This window comes from Oncorhynchus mykiss, chromosome 8 (assembly GCF_013265735.2).
Source record: "Oncorhynchus mykiss isolate Arlee chromosome 8, USDA_OmykA_1.1, whole genome shotgun sequence".
NCBI lineage: Eukaryota > Metazoa > Chordata > Actinopteri > Salmoniformes > Salmonidae > Oncorhynchus > Oncorhynchus mykiss.
In genome coordinates, this window is record NC_048572.1 from 74089918 (window position 1) to 74107901 (window position 17984).

At 40.9% G+C, this 17984-nt stretch overlaps 3 protein-coding genes across 3 annotated transcripts; all 3 read right to left on the minus strand.

Moving 5' to 3' along the window:
* Window positions 1-5923: 5923 nt before the first annotated feature.
* On the minus strand, window positions 5924-8773 carry LOC110530553 (zinc finger protein 263). The gene is made up of 4 exons (XM_021613734.2): window positions 8411-8773; window positions 8191-8312; window positions 7917-8031; window positions 5924-7701 (listed from the first exon to the last, which is right to left on the minus strand). The coding sequence occupies exons 1-4, from the start codon at window positions 8613-8615 to the stop codon at window positions 6566-6568; spliced, it is 1578 nt and encodes a 525-aa protein (XP_021469409.1). The 5' UTR covers window positions 8616-8773; the 3' UTR covers window positions 5924-6565.
* A 1217-nt stretch (window positions 8774-9990) lies between these two features.
* LOC110530556 (zinc finger and SCAN domain-containing protein 2-like) lies at window positions 9991-13413 on the minus strand. Its single transcript, XM_021613740.2, has 4 exons — window positions 13033-13413; window positions 12812-12933; window positions 12542-12656; window positions 9991-11978 (listed from the first exon to the last, which is right to left on the minus strand). The coding sequence occupies exons 1-4, from the start codon at window positions 13244-13246 to the stop codon at window positions 10894-10896; spliced, it is 1536 nt and encodes a 511-aa protein (XP_021469415.2). The 5' UTR covers window positions 13247-13413; the 3' UTR covers window positions 9991-10893.
* Window positions 13414-13774: 361 nt separating this feature from the next.
* On the minus strand, window positions 13775-17984 carry LOC110530558 (zinc finger protein 16-like). Its single transcript, XM_036986207.1, has 3 exons — window positions 17975-17984; window positions 16818-16932; window positions 13775-16628 (listed from the first exon to the last, which is right to left on the minus strand). Exon 3 carries the CDS (start codon window positions 16414-16416, stop codon window positions 15520-15522), a length of 897 nt encoding a protein of 298 aa, XP_036842102.1. The 5' UTR covers window positions 16417-16628; window positions 16818-16932; window positions 17975-17984; the 3' UTR covers window positions 13775-15519.

Consider the following 17984-nt stretch of genomic DNA (forward strand, 5'->3'; position numbering starts at 1 on the left):
AGAAGAAAGCCATTTCTTAAAGATATCCATAAAAAGTGTTGTTTAAAGTTTGCCACAAGCCACCTGGGAGACACACCAAACATGTGGAAGAAGGTGCTCTGGTCAGATGAAACCAAAATTGAACTTTTTGGCAACAATGCAAAACGTTATGTTTGGCGTAAAAGCAACACAGCTGAACACACCATCCCCACTGTCAAACATGGTGGTGGCAGCATCATGATTTGAGCCTGCTTTTCTTCAGCAGGGACAGGGAAGATGGTTAAAATTGATGGGAAGATGGATGGAGACAAATACAGGACCATTCTGGAAGAACCTGATGGAGTCTGCAAAAGACCTGAGACTGGGACGGAGATTTGTCTTCCAACAAGACAATGATCCAAAACATAAAGCAAAATCTACAATGGAATGGTTCAAAAATAAACATATCCAGGTGTTAGAATGGCCAAGTCAAAGTCCAGACCTGAATCCAATCGAGAATCTGTGGAAAGAACTGAAAACTGCTGTTCACAAATGCTCTCCATCCAACCTCACTGAGCTCGAGCTGTTTTGCAAGGAGGAATGGGAAAAAAATTCAGTCTCTCGATGTGCAAAACTGATAGAAACATACCCCAAGCGACTTACAGCTGTAATCGCAGCAAAAGGTGGCGCTACAAAGTATTAACTTAAGGGGGCTGAATAATTTTGCACGCCCAATTTTTCAGTTTTTGATTTGTTAAAAAAGTTTGAAATATCCAATAAATGTTGTTCCACTTCATGATTGTGTCCCACTTGTTGTTGATTCTTCACAAAAAAATACAGTTTTATATCTTTATGTTTGAAGCCTGAAATGTGGCAAAAGGTCGCAAAGTTCAAGGGGGCCGAATACTTTCGCAAGGCACTGTAAATATGTGGAAACCATATCACGCTGCACCTTGGTCCGATGATTCTTACAACGAACGTCATATTGGAACTCTGGGTACGGTTTCTCTCCGGTGTGACTCCGGAGGTGTACTTAGAGCTCGCTGAAACGCTGGAAGCTCTTACCACAGAAGGTGCAGCTGAAGCGTCTCTCGGTGGTGCCACCTGATCTCCACTGACTCCTCATTCTCTTCACCATGTTAAAACTACTGTGACTCAGGCTGTATCCAGAGAAGGTGGAGATGGTGGCCATGTTTGACCCTGTCATGCACTCACTCAATCTCACTGTTGCTTCTGAAGCCCTGTATTGATGCTGCCTTGGCTGTAGAGCTGAACTATTTCCATCATTACTTGAGTTTAGCCTCTCACTACTCTGTCCCACTGGCATCTGTTGTCTAGTCTCATCAGCCAATGTCCTGACATGTCTTGTCATGAGTTTTGGTGCGCTGAACATGTTAGCATGTAGCATACATCATCTGTCATAGTAGGAATGGATGGAAGCCCACTATGAGATGGGAACATTGAGATATTCTGAGAGTACTCTTCTGTGGAATGAAAGGAGAAATCTGGGTGGCCATCAGGGTCAGTGTCTCTGCCTGGATCCACAGAGGCCCACAGCTGCCCATCATTCTCATCCATGACAAACTGGTCATGTCCTGCAGGGACATGGTCTGATCCAGCTCCTCCTCTTTCTCATCCTTCACCATCACTAGCTCTAGTGGGTCCTTGTCCTCGGCTGGTGCGAGCCCGGGTGTGCCTGGTTCCTCTGACTGATCAGAAATGGGGTAATATTCCACTGAGTCTTCGGGGAATATGTAGTAAAAATAAAGAAATCCTTAGAATGAGTAGATGTGTCCAAACTTTTGACTGGTTTTGGACACACTCATTCCAGGGGTTTTCTTTATTTGTACTGTTTTCTAGTCAACACTAAGTTGACTGTGCCTTTAATAAACAGCTTGGGAAATTCCAGAAAATTATGTCATGGCTTTAGAAGCTTCTGATAGGCTAATTGACATTATTTGAGTCAATTGGAGGGGTACCTGATAATGGAATTATATGTTTAAGTAATGATTAGAATATTCCACCCTGAAACCATATAATTGTATGAAATTAATTAGAATCATAAAGTTACTAATTAGAATCATAAAGTTTCTAGTAATGAGTTGTGTAGGTTTAGACATTAAAATTATATCTCTGTACAAAATGTCTTTATAGTATCTTAAACACAGACTGTCTGAGCAAAATTTGGTGCCGACCTTGCTAGGGGCCTCTGAGAGATTTGAGGGAGGACAGGGAGTGCTTCCCACGGTCTCCCTAATCTTTGTCGGCTGGGTAGTGATACCTTGTGTGTGTAGGATACCTACTGTTCGTGTGTATGTATGTGCATATGATATCTGCTGTTTGTGTGGAAGTATGTTTGCCGCTATAAAATTGATGTCTTTGTATTGTGAACTTCAGAACGTTCTTGTGAATAAACTGTACTAACCTTTTGCATAAGCTGAGTCTTTGACAAATTATTATTAAACCCATGGTCTTACAAACCTCGGGATTGGTCAAAGCTATTGATTGATTGTTATTATCGTTGGGATTGAAAATTCTCTTGACAGTACCTGGGGATGTATTTCAAGGCCGACCTTCAAACTCAGTGCCTCTTCGCTTGACATCATGGGAAAATCAAAAGAAATCAGCCAAGACCTCAGAAAAAAATTGTAGACCTCCACAAGTCTAGTTCATCCTTGGGAGCAATTTCCAAATGCCTGAAGATACCACGTCCATCTGTACAAACAATAGTAAGCAAGTATAAACACCATGGGACCATGCAGCCGTCATACCGCTCAGGAAGGAGATGCGTTGTGTCTCCTAGAGATGAACGTACTTTGGTGCAAAAAGTGCAAATCAATCCCAGAACAACAGCAAAGGACCTTGTGAAGATGCTGGAGGAAACAGGTACAAAAGTATCTATATCCACAGTAAAACGAGTCCTATATCGACATAACCTGAAAGGCCGCTCAGCAAGGAAGAAGCCACTGCTCCAAAACCGCCATAAAAAAAACAGACTATGGTTTGCAACTGTACATGGGGACAAAGATTGTACTTTCTGGAGAAATGTCCTCTGGTCTGATGAAACAAAAATAGAACTGTTTGGCCATAATGACCATCGTTATGTTTGGAGGAAAAAGGGGGAGGCTTGCAAGCCGAATAACACCACCCCAACTGTGATGCAAGGGGGTGGCAGCATCATGTTGTGGGGGTGCTTTGCTGCAAGAGTGACTGGTGCACTTCACAAAATAGATGGAATCATGAGGCAGGAAATATATATTGAAGCAACATCTCAAGACATCTGTCAGGAAGTTAAAGCTTGGTTGCAAATGGGTCTTCCAAATGGACAATGACCCCAAGCATACTTCCAAAGTTGTGGCAAAATGGCTTAAGGACAGCAAAGTCAAGGTACTGGAGTGACCATCACAAAGCCCTGACCTCAATCCCATAGAAAATTTGTGGGCAGAACTGAAAAAGCGTGTGCGAGCAAGGAGGCCTACAAACCTAGCTCAGTTACACCAGCTCTGTCAGGAGGAAGCCAACATTCACCCAACTTATTGTGGTGTCATGACGTTGCCCTCTTTGGGTACAGCAAGCCCAGCCCAAGCCTCTCCCTGCCTCTTTCAACTAGGCTGTTGTGGTCAGATAGAGGTCGTAAATTCCTGAGAAGACCCTGCCTCATGGCCACACAGTATAAGAGACAGAGTGAATTTTCATAGAGAACAAAGGAATTTCTTCCACCTCACAGAACTTGAGGTCCGAACAAATTTCATGTTCCGGACAAGGTATAAAAGTTTGGTGAAGGATCCAGCTACGAACTGGTCCATTTGTTACATTTTGGGGAAGCTCATGGGAGACGGTGTGGCCACATTGCCATAACGCTGTTTCTTCAATAGCCTCAGATATGAGATTTACATCTAATTGTTTTAAAAGATGAATGAGTGAGTATGATACTGTTTGTAAAATTGTGTGATGTGATTTTGGACTGTTTAATGACGGAAACTCCAATTCCCTTTTGTGTTTAATAAATCAGAGGACCGCCCCTGAGCCCAGTTAGGGTCAGGCATCCTGGGTCAGCCCTTTTCTGCAATTCCGAATAAAACCCAACTTTGAGAAATTATCACCATACCATGTTTTTCTCATTCACGGGAGTACAAAGGTTGTAGACCCTTGCTGAATCTTTTAACCATACCACGTGGTTAAACTCTTAGACTATCGATACTAACAGAATAAGAACAAGTCTTTGATATTAATTACTAGTCTGCAGCTAGGAATTTGATATCATTGAACGCGAAGAACGACAACCGCCGAAACATCCATTCTATTATGAACATGAATGAATGCCACTCTGAACGAACCATTATAACCACAACAGAGAGAGAAACGGACAATTCTAAAAAAGAAACAAACTTTTCAACAGCGATCAAGACGAGACACTGAGTGTAAATGTATATATTGATTGCAATTGTTCCCGAATGAGTGAGCGTTCATGCGTAAAGGATTAGCATTTCAATTGTTATAATTATCAACTCTGTGGTGACTTCTCAACTGACCATCCTACTGATTCTCGACTTCGGCGATGTAATTTACAAAATAGCCTCCAACAGTCTACTCAACAAATTGGATGCAGTCTATCACAGTGCCATCCTTTTTGTCACCAAAGCCCCATATACTACCCACCACTGCGACCTGTACACTCTTGTTCGCTGGCCCTCGCTTCATACTCGTCGCCAAACCCGCCAGAAGCTCCAGGTCATCTACAAGTCTCTGCTAGGTAAAGCCCCGCCTTATCTCAGCTCACTGGTAGCAGCACCCACTCATAGCACGCGCTCCAGCAGGTATATTTCACTGGTCACCCCCAAAGCCAATTCTTCCTTTGGCCGCCTTTCCTTCCAGTTCTCTGCTGCCAATGACTGAAACGAACTGCAAAAATCACTGAAGCTGGAGACTCATATCTCCCTCACTAGCTTTAAGCACCAGCTGTCAGAGCAGCTCACAGATCACTGCACCTGTACATAGCCCAACTACAACATCCCCAAACTGTTATATATTTAGCTCCTTTGCACCCCAGTATCTCTACTTGCACATTCATCTTCTGCACATCTACCATTCCAATGTTTAATTGCTATATTGTAATTACTTCGCCACCCTGGCCTATTTATTGCTTTACCTCCCTTATCCTACCTCATTTGCACACACAGTATAGACTTTTTCTACTGCATTATTGACAGTGTGTTTGTTTATTCCAAGTGTAACTCTGTGTTGTTGTATGTGTCGAACTGCTTTGCTTTATCCTGGCCAGGTCACAGTTGTAAATGAGAACTTGTTCTCAACTAGCCTACCTGGTTAAATAAAGGTGAAATAAAAAAATTGTAAAAGGTGATGTACCACACATTGGGTTGAGAGACCTCTTCAACAGACATCTCGCTGTCTCTACACTGTCTCTACATAGCTGTGCTGTACTCCTTTGCTCGTTCAAAACAATCTTGACTGGATATGAAGATCTCTTTGATGCCATGGGGTAAAAACCTGGAAAATAACTGTATTCAGTGAAATATTAGGGCTATTCACACATTCATGCAATAAATATTATAATGAATAATAACACATCAACTAACAGTACCTTTTCATCTGCGCGTTTTCTTCAGCTCACTCATTTGACACTTCCTTTTCAGTACATCAATATCTCGCTGGCTTTGGGTCATTTCCAAACGTATAACAGCACAGCTATCATCTACACGTTTGTTTATTTATGCTACTGCTGCTTTAGCCAATACCTCCATAATGGATAATAACTGCAGCTGAAAATTGCAGCCCACCATATTGTCCAGCCTAAAATATAGATTTTAATTCTTCATTTGAAGTAAAAAGTCTACAATTTCCAAGCTAATGAGCAATAAACAGTTCGTAGAAGTTGCTAAATGACAACAATGTAGTGAAGTGGGAGATGCATGAGCAAATGCAATCACACTTCCATTCAACTCATGATGCAAGTATTTATTACCATAAATATGAGACTACAACAGACGTTGAAAATTCTTAGAACTAGCACTGGAAAGGCAAATACTGTACCAGACTATATTCTAGTCTGAATTTACAGTGTAGGGTAGCCATCTCTATTGACTAAAAAATAAGACGCTTTACTATCTGAATCAATTCTTCAGATTGTTAAACATCTTGTGTTTTTAGCCAAAAGATAGTGGAATGCTATGGCTCACATGGTTATCAACCATAAAAGGCTATAGATGCATAATGCACGACACTGTGATGAAACGTAAATACAGAAACACTTCAGCCATTCATAAAAACGAATGGTTTATATATGATCAAATATTGTCATTTCCATTCTCATGAACACAACCTAAAGAAACCCGTCTGAAAATGTGGTATGGTATTTATTAAAGGATAGAAAAAGGTAGAACTGATGAGACACGCTGTACCAAAATAAATGAATGTCGGGAATCAATGCAATTGCACATTAGATGAGGCCTTCTCAGTAGGAGGAGCCTAGTATTTCTTGCTTACGGCATTCAATTAGCAAAACAGTATGTTCTAAATACTATGTAATACGATTAGTACACAGTATGCAGTTTAAGTAATTGTTACAGAAAAACTATGCAATTATGAACTATTTATTCCATCTGTTCTGAGACAACAATAAACTTGTGTGTGGATCCCCAGGGAATGCGGGTACCACGTATTGAGAGACTGGACCCTCCCCTATGTGAGTTCTTTGATGTGACTTCATTTTGGAGCGCTGGGTGAAGCATTTCCCACACTGTGTGCACTCATACGGTTTCTCCCCGGTGTGGACCAGAGCATGTCTGATCAGGTTGCACTGCTTGGTAAAACTCCTGCCACACTGTTCACAGGTGTACGGTTTCTCTCCGGTGTGACTCCGGAGGTGTACTTTGAGCTGGCAGAGACGCTGGAAACTCTTACCACAGAAGGTGCAGCTGAAACGCCTCTCGGTGTTTCCGCCTGATCTCCACTGAGTCCTCATTCTCTTCACCATGTTAAAACTACTGTGACTCAGGCTGTATCCAGAGAAGGTGGAGGTGGTGGCCATGTTTGACCCTGTCATGCACTCACTCAATCTCACTGTTGCTTCTGAAGCCCTGTATTGATGCAGTCTTGGCTGTAGAGCTAAACTATTTCCTTCATTACTTGAGTTCAGCATCTCACTGCTCTGTCCCTCTGGCATCTGTTGTCTAGTCTCATCAGCCATTGTCCTGATATGTCTTTTCATGTGTGCTGCTGCACTGAACATGTTAGCATGTGGTTTCCATATAGAAGCGTGAAGCGATGGCCCCACTTCATCTGTCATAGTAGGAACAGATGGCAGCCCACTATGAGATGGGAAAATTGAGATATTCTGAGAGTACTCTTCTGTGGAATGAAAGGAGAAATCTGGGTGGCCATCAGGGTCAGTGTCTCTGCCTGGATTCACAGAGGTCCACAGCTGCCCATCAGTCTCATCCATAACAAACTGGTCAGGTCCTGCCAGGGCCGTGGTCGGATCTGACTCCTCCTCTTTCTCATCCTTCACCAGCACTAGGTCTAGTGAGTCCTCGTCTGGCCGGTGCTGCTCTGTGTTGAACACCTCTGTAGATGATAGCCAGGGTGTGCCTGGTTCCTCTGGATGATCAGAATTGGGGTAATGTTCCACTGAGTCTCTGGGAGATATGCTGGGTTGTGTGATGAAGTCCTCATCACAGAGCTGTTGCTCAAAGGATGGTGGTTTCCCAGGCTTGGAACCAGACTCTAATGATTTGGGGATCAACATAAAATAAACATTACAAAAAGACCCTTAACAGTTGAAAAACATGACTGCTTTAGAACTGACTGTGTGTCCGTGCGCTAAATATGCCAGAACATTGAACACCCAACCCCAATGTAGTAATTTGTAAAAGTGCACACCACCACACCCACAGTATTCCATAGACAGACAGAGCAGTACCCCTTATGGTCACACCCACCCTCTCCAGTGATCCTGAGCTCTTCCTGAGGGTCAGTCTTCCACACGTCCTCTGCTGTCTCCTCATCTTTGATCAGTATGGGTTCAGTCTCCACTCTCTGCTCCACATCTGTAGGCTGTAACAGGGACTGAGGTTATTACTCTGGACACACAGCATATCTAACACTTTTCATACTCATGAATCACACAAAAGCGGTAAATTCTCCTGATAATCCAATAACATAATTGATCCAAGATGTCAGGTCTCTGTAATTGTAAAAGGTGATGTATCACACCTGGGGTTGAGAGTCCCCTTCAACAGACATCTCGCTGTCTCTCCACTGTGAGCTACTCCTCTGCTTGTTCGAAACAATCTTGACTGGATATGGAGATCTCTCTGATGCCATGGGGTAAAAACCTGGAAAATCATTATATTCAGTCAAATATTAGGGCTATTCACACATTTGGGTTTTGCATATTCAATCAATTTACCACGAATAATAACACAACAACTACCCTTTCGTCTGCGCGTTTTCTTCAGCTCGCTCTCCATCATGTGACACTTCCTTTTCAGTACATCAATATCTTTTTGGCTTTGGGTAATTTCCAAACGTATAACAGCACAGCTATCATCTACGCGTTTGTTTATTTCTGTTACAGCTGCTTTAGCCAATACCTCCATAATGGATACAAACTGAGCCTGAAAATTGCAGCTGGCCATCTTGTCCAGCCCAAATTACAGATGTGTATTCTCTGTGTGAAGTAAATAGCTAATGTGCAATAAACAATCCGTAGATCTAGCTAAATAACAACAATGTAGTGAAGTGGGAGATGAGTGCGCAATTTCAATAGCACTTCCGTTAAACTCTTGACGTAAGTATTTATTACCGTAAATATGCGACTGCAACAGCCCTTCAAATTGTTAGAATTAGCACTGGCAAGACAAATACAAGGGTCGATTCTAGTCTGCAGATACCGTGTTGGGTAGCCATCTCTATTGACAAAAAAAGAACACGTTTAACTTTCTGAATAAAGAATTCAGATTGTAAAACGTTGTGGTTTTTTTGCCAATAGGTATGGCTACATGTAGGAGAGAGTGCAATGCAGTGGCTCACATGGTTATTAATGCATAAAAAGGCTATCAATACATAATGCATTCCTCACTGTGGTAAAAACGTAAAATACTAAAACCCGTTCTTCAACCATTCATAAAAACTCATGAATGATCAAATATTGTCATTAATGTTATCATCTACACTCTCATCGACACAACCTTATGAAACCATTCTGAAAATGTGGTATGGTATTTATTAAAGGATAGAAAAGGTATATAACTTTTTTGACACACAGCTGGGGAACAAAGATGATAAACTATTTTCATGTTAACTTCAAATAAACTTAATTTCATGATATATTTCAAGTAACTATTGCACTATTACATTATAGCTCATTTGCATTCAGAGGTTCTTCTCTGGGTTTTTAAGGCACAGTGCTTTCAGAAAGTATTCATACCCCTTAACTCATTCCACATTTTGTTGTGTTACAGCCCAAATTTTAAATGGATTAAATATATTTTTTTCTCACCCATCTATACACAACCCCATGATGACAAAGTGAAAATATGTTTTTAAAAATGTTTGAAAATGTATTGAAAATGAAAAACGTAAATAAATTATTTACATAAGTAATCACACCCCTGAGTAAATACATGTTAGAATCACCTTTGGCAGCGATTACAGCTGTGAGTCTTTCTGGGTAAGTCTTTAAGAGCTTTGGATTGTAAAATATTTTCCCATTATTCATTTCAAAATTCTTCAAGCTCTGTCAAATTCGTTGTTGTTCATTACTAGACAACTATTTTCAAGTCTTGCCATAGACTTTCAAGCTGATTTAAGACAAAACTGTAACTTGGCCACTCAGGAACATTCACTGTCTTCTTGGTAAACAACTCCAGTGTAGATGGAATAAGTACAATGATGTTGATCCATCCTCAGTTTTCTCATATCACAGCCATTCAATTCTGTAACTGTTTAAGTCACCTCATGGTGAAATCCCTGAGTCGTTTCCTTCCTCTACGGCAACTGAGTTAGGAAGGACGCCTGTATATTTATAGTGACTGGGTGTATTGTTACACCATGCAAAGTGTAATTAATAACTTCACCATGCTCAAAGGGTTAGGCACATTTTTACTCATTAACTTATTTAGGATTTCCATAACAAAGGTGCTGAATACTTATTGACTCAAGACATTTCAGCTTTTTATTTATTTATTCATTTGTAAACATAAAAAAATACATAATTCATTATGATATTATGGGGTAATGTGTGTAGGCCTGTGACAAACAATCTCAATTTAATCCATTTTAAATTTAGGCTGTAACACAACAAAATGTTTTAAATGAGGCGACAGTACAGAATGTCTCCATTTTATTTTCTGTTTTTCTGTTTAGAAATGAATGCACTTTATGCATCTAGTCTCCCAATTTGAAGGTGTCTTAAGTATTTGGACAAACTCACTTATAGTCTATTACTAAAATACATAAAGTTAATTCATTTCTAAACGGTAAAACAGAAATGTATGGAAATATCCTAAAATAAAAGGTGAAATTCTGTACTGTGACCTCATATAAAAACATTTGATCTCAAATCCAGAATGCTGGAGTATAGAGCCAAATTAAATAGTTTAGCTTCACTGTCCAAGTAAATACGTAGGGGAGTGTATTATTGATCTTAAACCGCAAATTGACTCTTTAATTAAATAAATGTTATTGAATATAACATGTTTTTTACGATTTTGTGGTAGCAATACACAATGTTACCAGGTGTAAATAAATAGGTTAATAAAATAAAAGTGATGATCCGTTAACAGTCAAATATAAAAACCATTTCACAAATCAATTAGGAGAAAAATCTTGTCAAAATGTCCCAAAATATCTTCTTTACTATATTTTCCCATAGAAAATGCAATTATGTTCCTATTTGATCCATCTTTTCTGAGACTACATTAAACTTCTGCGTGGATCCCCAGGGTATGCGGGTGCCACATATTGAGACACTGCACTCTCTCCTATGTGAGTTCTCTGATGTGACGTCATTTTGGAGCGCTGGGTGAAGCATTTCCCACACTGTGCGCACTCATACGGTTTCTCCCCACTGTGGACCAGAGCATGTCTGATCAGGTTGCATTGCTTGGTGAAACTCCTGCCACACTGTTCACAGGTGTACGGTTTCTCTCCGGTGTGACTCCGGAGGTGTTCTTTGAGCTGCCAGAAACGTTGGAAGCGCTTCCCACAGAAGGTGCAGCTGAAACGCCTCTCGGTGGTGCTGCCAGAACTCCACTGAGTCCTCATTCTCTTCACCATGTTAAAACTACTGCGACTCAGGCTGTATCCTGAGAAGGTGGAGGTGGTGGCCATGTTTGACCCTGTCGTGCACTCACTCAATCTCACTGTTGCTTCTGAAGCCCTGTATTGATGCTGCCTTGGCTGTAGAGCTAAACTATTTCCTTCATTACTTGAGTTCAGCATCTCACTGCTCTGTCCCTCTGGCATCTGTTGTCTAGTCTCATCAGCCGATGTCCTGACATGTCTTTTCATGTGTGCTGCTGCACTGAACATGTTAGCATGTGGTTTCACAATAGAATAGTGAAGTGATGGCCCGATATCATGAGATGGGAAAATTGAGATATTCTGAGAGTACTCTTCTGTGGAATGAAAGGAGAAATCTGGGTGGACATCAGGGTCAGTATCTCTGCCTGGATCAACAGACGTCCATAGATGCCCATCAGTGTCATCCATTACAAATTGGTCAGGTCCTGCCGGGACCGTGGTCTGATCCAGGTCCTCCTCTTTCTCATCCTTCACCATCACTAGCTCTAGTGAGTCCTTGCTCTTGGCTGGCCGGTGCTGCTCTGTACTGAACACCTCTGTAGATGCGAGCCGGGGTGTTCCTGGTTCCTCTGGACGATCAGAATTGGGGTAATGTTCCACTGAGTTTTCGGGAGATATGTTGGGTTGTGTGATGAAGTCTTCATCACAGTTCCATTGGTCAAAGGATGGTGGTTTCCCAGGCTTGGAACCAGACTCTAAAGATTTTAGGATAAAAATAAAATGAACATTACAAAAGACACTTTATGATTTTGTCCATGAGGCCCTTTATCTACATCCCCAGTCAGATTAACTTGCGGATACAATTTTTTATGTATCTGTGTCCAGTATGAAGGAAGTTAGAGGTAGTTTGCGAGACAATGTTAACTGGCGTTAGCGCAATGAATGACTGGAAGTCTATGATTATCTACTACTGTAGTATACTAGAAGATACCCAGAGACTTCCAGTCATTGCGCTAATGCTAGTTAGCATTGGCTCGCAAATCTACTTTACCTTCATTCATACTGGATAGAGACAAAAAAAATGTTACCCACAAATTAATCTGACTCTGGGGAAGTAAGTAAAAGGCAAAATTCTGAAGTATCCCTTTAACAGTTGCATACCATGTCTGCTTTAGGACTGACTATGTCTGTACGTTGGTGCCTTATATGCTAACATAAAACACAGAACATCAATGTAGCCATTTGGAACGTGCATACCACCACACCCACACAGTCTTCCATAGACAGACAGAGCAGTACCCCTTATGGTCACACCCACCCTCTCCAGTGATCCTGAGCTCTTCCTGAGGGTCAGTCTTCCACACGTCCTCTGCTGTCTCCTCATCTTTGATCAGTATGAGTTCAGTCTTCACTCCCTGCTCCACATCGGTAGACTAACAGGGGACTGAGGTTATTACTCTGGAAACACACCATATCTAACCCTTTTCATACTCATAAATCACACAAAAGTACATTCTTCTGACGTTACAATAACAGAAATGAATCAATAGGTCAGTTATCTGTAATTGTAAAAGGTGATGGATCACACCTGCAGTTGAGAGTCCCCTTCAACAGCACCCTCTCGGTCTCTCCGCTGTGAGCTACTTCTCTGCTTGTTCAAAACAATCTTGACTGGATATGAAGATCTCTCTGATGCCATGGGGTAAAAACCTGGAAAACAATTGTATTCAAATATTCGAGCTACATTTCACACAGTTCGGTTTTAAATATGCAATGCATTCAATTGACTATGAATAACACATCAACTACCTTTTCTCCTGACTCGTCCATGTGTCTTCTTCAGCTCGCTCTCCATCATTTGACACTTCCTTTTCAGTACATCAATATCTCGCTGGCTTTGGGTCATTTCCAAACGTATAACAGCACAGCTATCATCTACACGTTGGTTTATTTCTGCTACAGCTGCTTTAGCTAATACCTCCATAATGGATAATAACTGCGCCTGAAAATTGCTGCTGGCCATCTTGTCCAGCCCAAATTACAGATTTGTATTCTCTGTGTAAGGTAAATGGTCTACAATGTCCAAGCTAATGTGCAATAAACAAACCGTAGATGTTGATAAAAGGCAACAATGTCTAATGTCTGAAGTGGAGATGCGTGCGCAATTGCAATCGGACCTCCGTTCAACTCGTGACGTAAGTATTTATTACCGTAAATATGAGACTGCAACAAACCTTCAAACTGTAAGAATTATCACAGGCAAGAAAAATACTGTACCAGGGTTTATTCAGGTCTGCATGTAGGGTTGCCATATCTATTAAATAAAAAACGTCTTCAGTTTTAGTCAATTGTTATGGCTACATGTAGGGGAGAGTGCATTGTGCAGTGGCCCACATGCATGGTTATTAATGCATAAAAGGCTATAGATGCATAATGCATGACGCACTTTGGTAAAACGTAAAATACCAAAACACTTTCTACCATTCATTAAAACTCATGGTTTATATATGATCAAATATTGACATCGGCACAACCTAATGAAACTATTCTGAAAATGTGGTATCGTATTTATTAAAGGATTGGAAAAGGTATACAACTTGTTAGAAACATAGCTGGGGAACAAAGATATTAAACTAGTTTAATGTAAATTTCCTTCAATGATACTGTATACTTCAAGTAACTATCGCATTATACATGCATTATAGCAGAGTTACATTAGGAAGTTATTCTCTTAGGGTTTTAAAGGCACATGCATATACTCCCCTATGTATTCTTTTGGACAATGAAGCTACAACTTTTAATTTGGCTCTATACTCCAGTATTTTGGATTTGAGATAAAAATGTTTTATATCAGGGGACAGTACGGAATGTCACCTTTTATTTGAGGATATTTAATGCATATCTGTTTATGCACGTCATATATCTAACCACCACATTTAGAATAATAATTTTGGGGGTGATTATATTTGTCACACAAGCGTGTAATGAAAATGTATTTCTTGCATATCCCAACTCCCGAGACACCCGCAGGGAGTGGAGTCACAGGCAGGCTCTCCATTGTCTAGTGCCCCTGGGGCAATTTGGATTAAGTGCCTTGCTCAAAGGCACAAGGGTGAAAGATTTCCTTGTCTGCTCCTTTATTTGAACCAGCAACCTTTGGGTTATTGGCCCAATGCTCTAACCTCGAGACTGCTTGCCACCCACATTCAAAGGTGTCATAAGTATTTTGGACAAATTCACTTAATTAAATAAACTTAGTCAAAAGTTAAGTATTTGGTCACACATTCCTACCACGCAATGACTACATCAAGCTTGTGACTATACAAAGTTGTTGGTTTCATTTGCAGTTTGTTTTGATTGCTTCGGTTGATGTCGTGGCCAATAGAAATGAATGGTAAATAATGTATTGCGTCAGTCACTTTTATTGTAAATAAGAAATTAAGAATGTAATCTACATTAATGGGGATGCTACCATGATTACAAATAATCCTAAATGAATCGTAGGTAATGATGAGTGAGAAAGTTACAGATGCACATAGATCATGCCCCCAAAACATGCTAACCTCTCACCATTACCAATACCATGGGAGGTAAGCGTCTATTTGTGTGGTATGATATTCATGCCTCTAACTTTCTCACTCATCATTAGCTAGGATTCATTCATGATTATCCGTAATCATGGTAGCATTCACATTCATGTAAAAGGGTTCAGAAACATTTTCTATTCTTATTTACAATAAAAGTGACTCCAAAATGACACAATAAATGATTTACCATTCATTTATACAACGCACAACATAATCCAAAACAAACTGCAAATGAATCCAACAAGTTTGTAGTCACAAGCTTGATGTAGTCATTGTGTGCCAAGAATATGGGACCAAATATCAAACTTTTGAGAATATGTAATAAATCATACGTGAATTTGTCAAAATACTTATGCCTCCTTCAAATGGGGGGAGAGTACATACATACAGTGCTTTCATTTCTAAACTGTAAAATATATGTCTGAAAATATCCTCAAATAAAAGGTGACATTCTGTACTGTCGGCTCATATAAAACTTTTGATCTCAAATCCCAAATCCTGGAGTATAAAGCCAAATAAAAAGTTTTAGCTTCACTGTCCAAATAAATACATGGGGGAGTGTATCAGTAGAGGTATTAGATACAAAAACAAAGCACATCAGATAGTGTAGAAGATAGCGAGAAGTGTTGATTGATCTACATTTTCACATTGAAAGTGTTTTCCGAAGCATAATGCAATTATGTTCCTATTTGTTCCATCTGTTCTGAGACTACATTAAACTTGTGCGTGGATCCCCAGGGTATGCGGGTGCCACGTATTGAGACACTGGACTCTCTCCTATGTGTGTTCTCTGATGTGACGTCATATTGGAGCGCTGAGTGAAGCATTTCCCACACTGTGTGCACTCGTAGGGCTTCTCTCCGCTGTGGACCACAGCATGTCTGATCAGGTTGCATTGCTTGGTGAAACTCCTGCCACACTGTTCACAGGTGTACGGTTTCTCTCCGGTGTGACTTCGGAGGTGTTCTTTTAGCTGCCAGAAACGTGGGAAGCTCTTCCCACAGAAGGTGCAGCTGAAACGCCTCTCGGTGGTGCCGCCTGATCTCCACTGAGTCCTCATTCTCTTCACCATGTTAAAACTACTGTGACTCAGGCTGTATCCAGAGAAGGTGGAGGTGGTGGCCATGTTTGACCCTGTCATGCACTCACTCAATCTCACTGTTGCTTCTGAAGCCCTGTATTGATGCTGCCTTGGCTGTAGAGCTAAACTATTTCCTTCATTATTGGAGTTCAGCCTTTTACTGCTCTGTCCCTCTGGCATCTGTTGTCTAGTCTCATCAGCCAATGTCCTGACATGTATTTTCATGTGTTTTGCTGCACTGAACATGTTAGCATGTGGTTTCCATATAGAGTGAAGCGATGGCCCTACATCATCTGTCATAGTAGGAACAGATGGCAGCCCACTATGAGATGGGACCATTGAGATATTCTGAGAGTACTCTTCTGTGGAATGAAAGGAGAAATCTGGGTGGCCATCAGGGTCAGTGTCTCTGCCTGGATCCAAAGAGGTCATCAGCTGCCCATCAGACTCATCCACAACAAACTGGTCAGGTCCTGCCAGGGTCATGGTCTGATCTAACTCCTCCTCTTTCTCCTCTTTCACCATCACTAGGTCTAGTGAGTCCTCGTCCGAAAGGTGCTGCTCTGTGCTGAACAACTCTGTAGATACGAGCCGGGGTGTTCCTGGTTCCTCTGGACGATCAGAATTGGGGTAATGTTCCACTGAGTCTTCGTGAGATATATTGGGTTGTGTGATGAAGTCCTCATCACAGTGCCGTTGCTCAAAGGATGGTGGTTTCCCAGGCTTGGAACCAGATTCTAAAGATTTGGGGATCAACATAAATTAAACATTATAAAAGACCCATAACAGTTGCAAAATACAACTGCGTACATTCCCTCCATTTGCCAGAACACAAAACACCTAACACCAATGTAGCAATTTGCAACGTGTATACCACCACACCCACAGTCTTCCATAGACAGACAGAGCAGTATGGTCACTCCCACCCTCTCCAGTGATCCTGAGCTCTTCCTGAGGGTCAGTCTTCCACACGTCCTCTGCTGTCTCCTCATCTTTGATCAGTATGAGTTCAGTCTCCACTCTCTGCTCCACATCTGTAGGCTGTAACAGGGACTGAGGTTATTACTCTGGACACACGCCATATATTTATTTATATTACCTTTATTCAACCAGGAAAAGCCCATTGAGACATAGTCTCTTTTGCAAGGGAGAACTGGCCAGAAGGCAGCAGCAATCAATACATTACAACACTTAAAACATACAATACAATCAAATCAGCACAGCATTACAATCCAGCCTACAGGAAACATTTACACTCCTCCTGAAAAGAGTTTTGTAACAGAGTTTTAAAGTCATCGAGGGGCAATAGACTACTACATCTAGTTGAAGCATACTTTTCAGAACATTCCATGCCTCTCGTGCACAATAGGAGAAGCAGTCTTGCCTAACACAGTAAGGGCCCTGGGGACTTTAAGTAGCAACCACCTAGTAGATCGTGGTTGCTACTTATTTTCCACCATAACTTGCAAATAAATGCATAAAAAATCCTACAATGTGATTTTCTGGATTTTTTTCTTCTCATTTTGTCTGTCATCGTTTACCTATGATAAAAATGACAGGCGTCTCTCAAGTGGGAGAATTTGCACAATTGGTGGCTGACGAAATACTTTTTTGCCCCACTGTACATGCCTTAGTTATAAAAAAATATACAGAGAATCTTAGCTTTAATTTTACGTGCTTCTATGAACTTCACATATTGGTGCTCGTGGGTCCTTTTAGATGGAAAGCTTCTAGTGGTGAAGGAGAGCAGGCTACAGAGGGAGTTTATCCAGGGCTTTGTATATGAACACATAGCTAATGTATTTCATACTCAATCACACAAAAACTGTAAATTCTCCTGATATTCCAATAACAGAATTGATCAAAGAGATCAGGTCTCTGTAAATGGTCATGTATTACACTCCTTAAGTTCCAAGGATCTTATGTTATTTTCAGAGGTAGACGGACTCTGGCTGCCAAAACAGCCAAATACTCCAAACTAAACGTAAATCGATTCTCAATTGCGATACGGTTCTAGAAACATAACGCCCTTTACTTTGACGTCACAACAAAATAATTCCATAAATGCAAAATATACACTTACTGTACACTGT